This window comes from Chlorocebus sabaeus, chromosome 2 (genome assembly GCF_047675955.1).
Source record: "Chlorocebus sabaeus isolate Y175 chromosome 2, mChlSab1.0.hap1, whole genome shotgun sequence".
In the NCBI taxonomy this organism is placed as follows: Eukaryota; Metazoa; Chordata; class Mammalia; order Primates; family Cercopithecidae; genus Chlorocebus; species Chlorocebus sabaeus.
Window position 1 is genome coordinate 52,603,508 of NC_132905.1, and position 11,966 is coordinate 52,615,473.

Below are 11,966 nucleotides of genomic sequence, written 5' to 3' on the forward strand. Positions count from 1 at the left end.
AGAGGGCCAAAGAAATAACTTTGGTCAGGAAGAGTATAAAACTTTTATAATAACAAATTACAAAACAGCAAAATTATGAACTAAACTGCTAAACTCATCATTCTGCTTGGAAAAGTGTGTGCATTGAGTGGACAGTATCACCAAACACTATTACAAGATAAGCTGAAGCTGGTGGATTAGCAGCTACTTGGGACTCAGATATTTCTAGGAGCATAACTCTTTCTAAATCCCTCATTTGTTCTGTCCTCTTGGGGCAGTTCTTCAGCCAAAGCCCCTTTTGAGAATTCAGTCCACTTCCCTTTTAGAACTGCCACTTCCACCAGCTGCTTCTCTCATTACCTTACTGTTCAAGCGGAAAAGGCCAACCCCGGGTTATTCTAATGATAGCAAACACCTCATAAAGAAATCTGCCAAATTTACTTTTCCACAGAACATCAGTTCTATGGCTTTTCATGAGTCCATGAGGAAAAAAGCATCATGTATAAAATATAACTTCCAGAAATCTTGAAGATATTAAGAATTATCCCTACAGTGTTAGATTAGTGGGTGCCCCAGTCTATAGGATGGTGGCATCTTCAACTTCCCCATAGAAATTCCCTCAGTCTGTCACTGTACCTAGCTACCCACGGGAGAAGCTGAGAGATCCTACAAAGTTAGGACATTTTTAGACATATCTCAAAGTTAAAACAACTTTAAGCTTTGGGGTGTGTACTTTTCTACTGTTGGTTTTGTAATTGCGTGCAATAATCACCTTGCTTTAGTCTATCCTGGTAGAGACAAAATTTGGTGTAGTTAATCGAGAGTTTGGAATGTCTGAACTTTGACAAGTTTTTTAACCTCGCTATACCTCAGTTTTTGCATCTGTAAAGGGGCTATATTAACAGTACCATGTCTCATAACATTATGGTTAAATTAAGTGAGTTAGATTCTGTAAAGCACTTAAAACGATGGCACGTAGTAAACACAATGGAAGTGTTTTATGAGTTTTCTCTTACGGTAAAGTTTCGCTACAAATTGTATAAAGATGTAAAAAGTGAATTATCAAAGACAATGACTATAAAGTCCTTTGGGAACAATGAATAATGCTTATTTATTTGTTTGTTTGTTTTGAGGCAGAGTCTCGCTCTGTCACCTAGGCTGGAGTGCAGTGGCGTGATCTCAGCTCACTGCAACCTCCCAGGTCTAAGCAATTCTCTTGCCTTAGCCTCCCAAGTAACTGGGACTACAGGCGTGCGCCACCACGCCCGGCTAATTTTTGTATTTTTAGTAGAGATGGGGTTTCACCATGTTGGCCAGGATAGTCTCCAACTCCTGGCCTCAGGTGATCCACCCGCCTCTGCCTGCCAAAGTGCTGGGATCACAGGCGTGAACCACCGCTCCTGGTTTGAGCTGATTTTAGGAGCCAAAGAATCCCCCCTCTGCCTCCTGGGAAAATCCCTGTTTACTTTTGCCTATGCTCCAAGTTTACAGTTGTCCCACCCCTAGACTCAAGGAAAGGTGCTAAGGTAGCGGCAGGAAATGCCTAGCTGGGCAATTCTTTTCAGAAGTCAGAACTCACATTGTGTCTGACCGTCCACTATGCCCTCCCCTTGCCCTGAAGCTGAAATGGATAAACAGAATCCCATTGCTAAAGCGACCTTCAACGGGGAAGATCCTTGGGAGAAAGACTTTGCTACGAGTTTAAAAGCCCCAGGTAGAGGCGGAGCTTGCAGTGAGCTGAGATCGCGCCACTGCACTCCAGCCTGGGCGACACAGCGAGACTCCGTCTCAAAAAAAAAAAAAAGCCCCAGGTAACACTGGCCCAAATCACTACCGGTGCCTTCACTGCATCTTCCCCACGACCAAGGGGGCAACCGGGGGACCTCAGGCGAGGCCTCCGGAGGAACACTGGAAGCAAGGGAACCCTGAGGGTGAGGAGGGGGTGCCTGGCTATTCTCCTTGGGAAATTATGTCCTGACCTTTGGACAGGAAGTGGTAGACTCCCGGAGTTCTTTCTCCCAAAGACTTCAGGGATATCATCCTGTGAAGTCTCCTTGCGTCCCTACAGCCTCGAGTAACATTACTCAGCCTCCGAAGGGCAACGAAAGACTGGTAGCACCCCCAAGCAAGCATATCTCCACACTTCCTCTGCTCATCCCAAACCTCGCTCCCTCCCACCTCCTCACCAACTCTGCACCTGACCCGTGACCGACAGAACTGAAGGAGCGCAGCTGGCAGACTTGGAAGCCGGGTGCAGCCTCCAGGCACGTGCCCCCGCTCCGCCTCTGCCTAAGTCAAGTGGCCCGGGCAAAACTACTACCAAAACAGTTGCTCTTAGGTGGGGCGGGGGACCCGCCTCCTTGCATCCACCAGGCACTAGCTCAGCACCCCCGCCCCACAAACCATCCCCGCAGCCTCGCACGCCCCTCTCCGGCGGCGCACTCACCTGCAGTTGGGCTCGGCTGGCGTTGCCCGCGGCCGCGTCGGGCCCGTCGGCGGCTCCAGAGCCGCGCAGCACGGTGATGTGCAGCGTGAGCAGCAGCAGCCCCAGCAGCAGCAGCAGCTCGGCCGCCAGGCGCACCATCCTCTTGAGACGCGCGGCTTTAGGACCCGGCGCGGCGGCCGGCGGCGGCGCCGGGGGAGGAGGAGTAGGAGCCCGGGAGCCCGGCAGCACGGCTCCCGCCTCGGCTCCCGCCAGGACTCCGCTTCCCGGGCCTGCGGGGCTGGCGCAGGGCGCGGCGGGGCGTGCGGGGCCGGGGGAGCAGGAGCCTCCGCCGCCGCCGCCGCCGCACCACGGCGGAGCCACCGCGAGGCCGGGGTTGTCCAAGCCGGCTGCGGAGCAAGCCCCGGCGCTGCCTGGCGGCGGCGGCGGCAAAAACTGGGTCCCGGGGCTGTCTGGGACCCGGACCGGGCCGGAGGCCACCCTGCTGGCAGGGGGCTGCGGGGTCGGCGGCGGGGCGGGTGCAGCCGAGCCCCCGAGCGCACATGGGCGCCCCAGATGTGGCCGCGGCGCCGCAGCTGGAGCGGGAGAGGCCGCCAGAGGAGCGCGGGGAGGAGGAGGAGGAGGAGAAGAGGAGGAGGAGGAGGAGGAGGAGGAGGGCTTCAGCTGCGGCCGGGAGTTACCTCCACGCTTGGCTTCCCCGCCCTCGCCGCCCCGAGCCACTCACCCGGCAAGCCACCTCCACTACTCTCCGCGCTCCTCGGGGCCGCCTGCCGCGCCGCCCCGCACACAGAGTCCCGGGGAGGGCCGGTTCCAGATGGGGGCCCCGGGCACACCGAGGTTGGCACAGTTTGAGGGTAGCCGGGGCGCCCTCGGCGTCTGCGTCCGCCTGCCGGGCTGTACCAAGTGCCCACTGCCGAGGTCGCTGTGGGGGGCGCGGGTAGAGCCCCTGTGCTCACTGAGGTTCGGGGCTGTGGGTAGGTGGGATGGTGCCTGGGCTGCTTTAGAAACCTTTATTGCAAAATGGAGCTGGAGTTGCAGTCATGGAAAACGGAGGGGGCGCCGGATAAGCCAGGTGTCTGCGTGCGATCCCTGCCTGAAGCAGTCGGGGGAGGGGAGGAGTGCCAAAGTATCCTTCCGAAGGGTCTAGACACTTGCTGGGCCGCCCGCTAGCCGGGCGCGGCTGTTCGCGGGTCCGCGGCGCCCCGTAGAGCCTGGGAAGGGAGGGGAGTCCAACTCGCTGGGCGTCCGTCTGGTGACCGGCGCAGGTGTTGGCCGGAAGCTGCAGGGACTCAGGGCCCGCGGCTCAGGCGCTCAGGAACTGGGAGTGAATCTCGGCTCTAGCGGGCTTGCGTCTAGGGGGCTTATCCCGGGGGTGCCGCGACCAGAGGGCATTTGGGGGCTGGCGTCGCGCAGCCGTCGATCCCGGGCCACCGCCTCATGGCCGCGCTGCAGCCTCGGGCTCCCGCGTGCGCCTCATGCTTTGCAGGGGGCGGTTGGCGAATGGAAGGGCTCCGGGATCGGACTGAGGGCGCAGAGTCCTAGCTTCGGATGCTAGAGCGAACTGAGTCTGTCCGTGGCACCGCGCGCTTCCCTCCTAGATCTTGCTCTGCCTCTCCCCTTACCGAAATGGCTCAGAGTAGCGGACTCTCAGTCCGGCCGGGCCTTTTATACTGCGCTTCCCCGCCTCCTACCCGTTCCCTCCCTTTCTCCTCCCCAGCGCCAGCCCAGCCCTTCGCTCCCAGCGAGCCAGGACCTAGTCTATGCCTTCGCACACATCCGCTTCGCACATTTCCAAGCCCTTCCCGCGTCCCGGACGCCAGTGCCTCTGGGATGGAGCCTCCGAATTCTCCTTTGGTGAATGAAAGTAAATAAATAAGCAACACTTTCTTGACGGCACGCCTCCCTTCCCCCCTCCCCAATTTCCTACCTTCCTCCTCCGCGCCCTAGAAAGATTTAAGATTCTTAATTCAACGGCTTTCGAGTTCTCCCAAGGCATCTCAACCAAGTATTATCCATATTAAGGCAAACCCTTGCTCCGTTCCGAAGATTCCTCCGGTCACCGCGGCACTTTGCAGAATTTAAATAGCGATGGTTAAGGTAGGGTCTGTTGCCTGGACTTATTTGTGCCCGGGAGAGGAAGGGCTTGCTGCCTCTTTAAAGATGCCTGAAGCATCTTTAAAATTCTAACTAACTCCAGCATCTTATTAATAAATTGGCAGCTGTTTATAGAGTCTGCTATATTTTTTCCTTTTCAGTTTTTGTGTTTTTTTGGGGGGGTCGGGGGAGGTGCGAGGGAGGAGGGGAGATGTTTGGAGGGGTACTTGCTTTGGATTTGTAGGCAGCTGGGCCTGTCAGACATCTTATTTCTATCTCTAGGCTCTAAAATGCCAATAATTGTCACTGGAGTGTGGGTCGGGAGGAGTGGGGGGTGGGAAACGTGAAACAATAACCATCCAGGGTAGTTCAGATGGGAGATCAAAGAGGGGATCCCAGCAGCTTTTAAATCCTGGAAGGATCCTCCTGTGTGTTTTCTAATTAGGATCACTTAAAAGGGAAAGGGCTGAAGAATCAGCGCCGAAATAGAATATATAAATTAAGATGGCAAACTAGAATCCCATAGCCAAAGAGTTTTAAGGATGGTTCTAACCTCCAGTTGTGCCAGATTATGATATGGGCTCGCAGAAACAAATGACTTTTCTATTGCCAGAAGCAGGCTGGTCTGAATTAGGATCCGGGGCCGCTGTGTCCTGCCCTTTCATCACACACAGTCTCCACATGTAAGCCTCAGCTGCCTCTCCTCTCATCTGAAAGTAACAGTTTTGGACCCAAGGAAAAAAATGACCTTTAAAAAACTCTGGAAAGAAACCTTTGCAATGAATGTAAATTCTTGTGAAATTGTAAATGGAGATTTGGAGATCAAAGTCTTTGTAAAATGTTGTAAAAATTGTAAATTGAATTTTGGGGACAGATGTCTTTATAAAATGTTGAACAAATGTATGAATGAATCCTATTAAAATCCCTTCACGCTGAGAGATCCCCATTCCAGGTGAGTTTATGTTCCAGTAAGCACACATAACGAGTATTGATAAACACCCGGGCTCTATGAGTCCACTTGCCGAACCAGGCTTGCCAGCAGGGCTCTGTTTTTGAGTTAGGGAACACGGGCTTACAATTTTTGTGGAAAAATAATTAAAAATTTAATAGACTAAACCAATTAAGTTTCAAGCACATTTATGAAATTGTATCAATAGCTGATAAAAAATTTTTAAAATCCTACCTCCTTCAGCAGAGCGTCCAGAGCACCCTATCCATATGTTTATTATTGATTTTATGACACTTGGGGCACTTGTGTCTGCATGTCTGTCTGCCCACTAGACCTTGATTGGGATCACCTTTGTGGTAGAACATTTCAGAGCATCCCACAACTCCCCACCTCCATCACCTCCATCCCAGTATCGAGTTTCTTTCTGGGTTCATGGCTATGAGACATTTTCTAGGTGTACTTGGGTCTAGGTTTGGACTGTGAAGAGCTTTTTTCCTTCCCGGTCTGACCATAAAACATCCTGAGTGATTATCTGCACACACTCTCTCTTTCCTTTTTTTTTTTTCCTTTTTCATTCGTTCTTTTTTTTTTTTTTTTTTTTTTTTTTTTGACAGAGTCATTCTGTCGCCCAGGCTGGAGTATAGTGGTGCAATCTCAGCTCACTGCAGCCTCTGCTTCCCAGGTTCAAGCGATTCTCCTGCCTCAGCTCCCTGAGTAGCTGGGATTGCAGAATCCTGCCCCCATGCCTGGCTGATTTTTGTACGTTTTAGTAGAGAGAGATTTTCACCCTATTGGCCAGGCTGGTCTCAAACTCCTGACCTCAAATGATCCACCCGCTTCGGCCTCCCAAAGTGCTGGGATTACAGGCATGAGCCAACGTGCCCAGCCCTCTCTTTCCTTTCTACATGGCAAAGGACTCTGAGGTGAAAGGAACTCAAATTGAGTTACTGCTCAAAAGAGAACAATTGGACCAGGAATATCTGCATTGAACCTTGCACAAGTGAGAGAAAACTTTATTCACAGACATTGTAATGTGGGGATGTTTGCGCAGCAGCTGGTAGAATAGTATCCATCCTGACAAGTATAATCTTTGAGACAATGCCTTGCACAGAGTAATTGCTCAATCAATGTTTTAAAAATGCATGTAACAAATCTGGTATTTGTTTATGCCCCAGTTAATAGATTACCTTTCCTTAGAGTGCTTGTACTATAGGTGTCTGACATTAATTTTTATAGCTATTCTGCCTCTTGATTGTACTATTCTCACATGGAATTTGTCTTTCATTATTAGTCCGATTTATCTTACAGGCAGGCTTATTTGACTTGAATATTTTAAGGAAGGAAGAGAAATGAATAAGCCAGAACACCTGTAGTTAATATCATTGCAGAGAACCTTGTGGCCTATTATGACTAGGATTTTATTGTTTTTTTATTTTATTTTGCTAAAGATTGGTGCAACATAGCAAATAGTAGTTTCAATGTAATCTTTAATTTTTTTTAGTATGGAAAGTTTTAAATATATACGAAAGTAAAGAGAATAATACAATAAATCCTTACATACTCATAAGCTAGCTTCAACAAAACTGACGGCCAATCTTGTCTTACCTGTATTCTCAATATTTTCATAAATTTCCTCCCTTTCAGATTATTTTAAGCAAATTCATGATATGTAATTTCATATGTACCTATTTCAGTATGCATCTCAAAAAGGTAAGGGCTCAATTAAGCAATGTTTTTTAAACACAGGCATATTGAATCTGAGCTTTAAAACAGATTTGAGAAGTCACAGCCAGAGACTTTTTCTGGGTGTAAGAATGATCAGAATTTAGGGATTGTGGTGGAGGCTGTTCTGTGTTCACAAAAAACCTGTTTCCTCTTCTTCCTGGGCATTCTAGTACACTTCATTTCTCGGTATCCTATGCATGTGACTGAATTCTGGCCAATAGAATATGGGTGGATTAATGTGTGTCCCTTCCAGATCTAGCCCGTAAAAACTTCCTGTGCATGATCTTTTCTTTCTTACCCTTGTCTGCTGGCTGGATATTTTTGCCCAGGGTGACCCTAGAGCAATGATCAGTCTGGGTCTGTGGAGCAGAGTCCCTACCTGACCCCTACATCTGCCCAAGAACACCCTGGCTGGGCTGTTGTGTAACTGAGAAATAAACTTTTTAAAAAAATGTGTGAAGCCATTAAACTTTTGTGGTTTGTTCCAGGAACTTTCATTACCCTAACTAGGGGGCAATGTTCTGAGGCTGGAGGGATGGCAAACTTTTTCCTTAGAGGGCAAGATGGCAAATTTTATTTGTCTTTGTGGGCTATAAGGTCCCTTTTGCAATTACTCAGCTCTAGTGTTGCAGTGGGAAACCAGTCACAGAAAATACGTGAAGGAATGGGTACAGCTGTGTTTTAATAAAATTTCACGTATACAGCTAGGCAGCTGGACCACATGACTTAGTTTGTCAACCGCTGTCCTAAGGGACTGGCACAGCCTCACCACCTTGTTTGTTTTAGAGGCTATATATGAAGGAATTAGTCAGATGGACTTCACTTACTATTTTATCTCCCTAGTCTCAGTTCCCTCATCTTCCTCATCTGTAAATTGGGGCTGAGAATGTCTACTCTCAGGCTATTGTGAAGTTCAACTATCACTCTCACGTGGAGGAAAAAGCAAGTCATTCTAGGTCTCTAGGTCTGATGGATACGCGACTCCACATTCTGTCCATGAGGGCAGGGCACTTGTTTGCCTCATTCACTTCTGAATTCACACAGTAAATACTCCATAAATATCTATTCAATGAATGAAACTTGTAGAAAACTGTTGAAATTTGGAACTCCGAGGAGCCTTAGACGTAAACTGGAGCCCTCAAGGAAACACAAACAAACAGAAAGCCTGAAGTGTTGTTCTATTAGAGCCTCTCCTTTGAACTATGAGGGGGTCACAATGCTCAGAAGTGAGAAAATCACCACAATCAGAGGTGCTCCTAGGGTCTCCACCCCTGAAAGCAGCTGCTAGGCTTGTGGGACACCTGGACTGCCAGCAATGTTGCACTTCCCTATCCTCCAACACACACAAAACCTAGGAAGACTGGGGGGACACCTGTGGCTCTTTTCACTTCTTGCTAAAAGCCCTTAGCTATGCAAAGAGTCCAAGAGACCACCAGATACGTGAGTTTCGGAGGAGGTCAAGAAACTATTCCAGAGGGAGTGCTATTTTTCCCCAGGACAAGGCTGGAGTGGTGGTGAAATAGGACCCGCTTCTTGGAAGGATTCCTGATGATTCTCCCTAACATGCCAGATTCCTTTACTGCATTTCTGTTGTGATATTAAAACATAATAACCTGCTCCTCCAGTGACCACTTCTGCAAATAGCCAACCCTTATAGTTCCCACCTGCATTGAAAAGAGACCCCTTTATTGCATTTGCTTTGTTGTTATTATTTCCGTGCAAATTCTGGAAAGCAAAATAGAATCTCAGGCACATGTTATAACTAGGGGAGAAAAGTGCATCATAATTACAAGGTTTTGTAATTTCCAGGCAAAAAAGAGGACAAACTATTTGGTCAGAATTAAATCTTGGAGTCTAGATGTTGGGAGGGTTCCACAGAGTTCATTTAGCTTCCTTTACAGTTGAGGCAACAGGCCCAGAAAATTAAACAGACATTCTCAATATTGCACAGGGACTTGGTGGCAGCATCAGGACAAGAGCCCAGGTTTCCTAACTTCGAAGACCAACGCGCTTTCTATTTCTGAAAGTAAACTTTCAAAAATGAAAGTACACTGTACATATGGAAAAGACCGCATATCCTGGCTGCATAGCCGAATGGAATTTTCGCTGTGCAGATCAAGAAACAGAATGTTACCAGTACCCCAGAAGCCAATTACCCAAAAGTTACCAATATTCTGACTTCTCTCACCATACATTTGATTTGCCTTTGAAAATTAATTCATCAAATTTTACAGTATATACTCTTTTGTGTCTGGCTCCTTGTGCCATCCTCTATTGCTCTCCCCAGCTTTTTGCTTCAAAATAAATTGAAAACTATAGAAGAGTTGCAAGTATAATTAAATGAACATCTGTAGTTCCTTGTGGTAGACTGTTTAAAATGACCACAGTTTTCTCCCCATTGTCTCCAGGCTTTTTACAAGCTGGCTTTGTACCCCTGGAAGCCTTGTGATTTAGTTTCACTAACAAAATGCATCAGAGGTGATTTTGTACCAGTTCTGTGGTTAAGCTTCAATAAGCTTTACATGCCCTCTTTCTCCCTCAATCTCTCTCTCTGTCTCTCTATCTCTCTGTCTCTCTCTTTGTCTCTCTCTCTGTGTGTGTGTGTGTGTGTGTGCGCCTCTGTATCGGAACTTTCCCACTGCTATGTGGATAATCCAGGACTAGCCTCCTGGAGTGATCCTAGTCACCACTGTTGCCCCAGCTGACACCTGCCTATTCTCAGAAGCAGAGCCCCCAGTAGACCTGCAGTTCATCACAGACACATGAGAGAGATTAAGAGAACCCAGCTGAAACCAGAGAAAGCACCCAGGTAAGCTGCGCCTAAATAGAATGAGAGGCGAAATAAATGGTTGCTGTTGCGAACAGAGTAGTTCATCACGCAGGGAAACCTGCTAAATACAACCCTTCACCTCAAATACTACAGTAGGCATTTCTTAAGAGTAAGGAGATTCTCCTACATCATCACAGCATAATTCTCATACTCAGGACGTTTAACATCGACACAATAATATGTATAAACTTATTAAACCACATTCAAATGGTTCAAATTGTCCCTACAATATTCTTTACAGCAACTCTTTTCTGTCTAGGATTCAGATGAGAATCACTCTGCATTTAATTGTCATTGTCATGTCTGTTTATCACATTCGGTCTTCAACAGTCCACATCTCCCACTCCTCCTTTTTCTTTGGGTCTTTTGTGCCGTTAACATTCTTCAAAAGCCTAGGCCAGCTGATTTTGCAGAATGCCCTTCAGTTTATATTTGTATGATGGTTTCTCTAGGATTAATTTCGGATTATGTGTTTGGGCTAGGAATGCTGCCTGGATGTTATGTTCTTCTCAGTGCGTCACATCAGGGAATCCGTGATGACATTTTTCCCAGTTGTGGGTAAATCTGTTTCAAGATACGGAGATCCTGAGTCATTTTTATGAGGTTAAATGGGAAGAGCTCTTGATTGAGAATATTTCAGTGTGTTGGCTATCTTTTTCTTATGTGTGGAGAAAGGGGAAACATGAGTTCATCTAATTTCCTGGGAATTTACTTCACTTTGTTCCAAGTTGTTTGTCAACATCATCCAACTCCCTCAGGGCAGTGGGCTGTGACCATATTAGAGGAGGGCTGTCCTCAGGGTGAACTCTATGAATCAGTAATTTTGTTAGCTGTAATCAAAAGTCATTATCAATCCATTCTTAAAAGCATAGCCTTAAATTCTTTTTTTGTTCACCTTTTATGGGGAGCAAGTCAGGCTTAGTGTAAGACAAAGGAGAAATAAATTTGTTGTTCATGAAAATTGTTTTTAGTGATTTAAAAATAATAAATACCTTAGCTTTATGATGCATTTTTTAAAAAACACAAGGAATATAAATATACCCTAGGGAAGTCAAAAGAACTCAGTGAAATAAAGAAAAAAGCCAAAGGGCTAGAAGTTTTAACTCTTTTTTTAAAAAAAATAACTAAAGAATAGTTGAAATAATCTTTCAACAACTTCAGTTGAGATTATATCTGAAAGAAAGCTAAAGCTGATTAATTTGCATTTAGAAGTGAATTTAATCCAGCAATTCCTTAGCAGAGAAAGATCAAACTGACACCTCTAAGATGCCACATCAGAGATGTCTCCACTCAAAATAGATTTGCGACTGGCTGGTTCTAACATCTTTACTAATAAACACAAGAGCTCATCATCAATGCTTGTGGTGAGGATTTCACAATGACTCAGGGTGTAGTGCCTCATTTGTGAGCCAGATGTGTCTAAACTGAAATCTGAAGATTCTCACTTGTAAACTCTAAACAGGATGATGAAAGTTAAATGAGAAATAGCCTTGTAGAGAAATAAGCATGAAGGAGCTGTTTACACGTTTTTGGAAGCAAATTTAGTGTGGTTGTTATTTTATAAAGGTTGAGATTTTCCTTTATTTACCTGGGGTCTAACTTGATTCTGAAGTTGTAGCTTAGTCAATAACCATCAACTTTTATCCATAATAAGTGACAAACAAAAAGTAGTGTTTTGGAATAAAGATTTTATTTGTTGGGGCCGTGAAAGCCAAATAATTAAAACTTTAAAGGGATGTTTTGGTTACTCACAAAGATTGAAAGATAAACTGTTCTCACACTTTTGTGTGTGTGTGTGTTTCTGTGAATAAACAACATGTGATGGTAATATCAGGCATGGCAATATTGAAAAAACAGTTATACTTGTAGTAGTCAGGGAAAGTAAAATTGGTTGCTATAACAAACAATCCCTCCAAAGCCCAATGGCTTAGCATAATAAAAGTATG

General features: G+C 46.5%; 1 protein-coding gene across 2 annotated transcripts in view; it reads right to left on the reverse strand.

Moving 5' to 3' along the window:
* ISM1 (isthmin 1) overlaps nucleotides 1-4,525 on the reverse strand; it is a 78,043-nt gene extending 73,518 nt beyond the window's left edge. Inside the window, exon 1 of one of the 2 annotated variants that reach the window (XM_073008451.1) lies at nucleotides 3,147-4,525. Coding sequence is in view for 1 of the 2 variants with exons in the window: in XM_007960397.3 (XP_007958588.3) it covers nucleotides 2,426-2,563 (138 nt within the window). In the remaining variant the exon portion in view is untranslated. Of the gene's footprint in view, nucleotides 1-2,425; nucleotides 3,122-3,146 lie in introns of those variants that run through there. The other variant, XM_007960397.3, reaches the window with a different exon arrangement.
* Nucleotides 4,526-11,966: the final 7,441 nt, after the last annotated feature.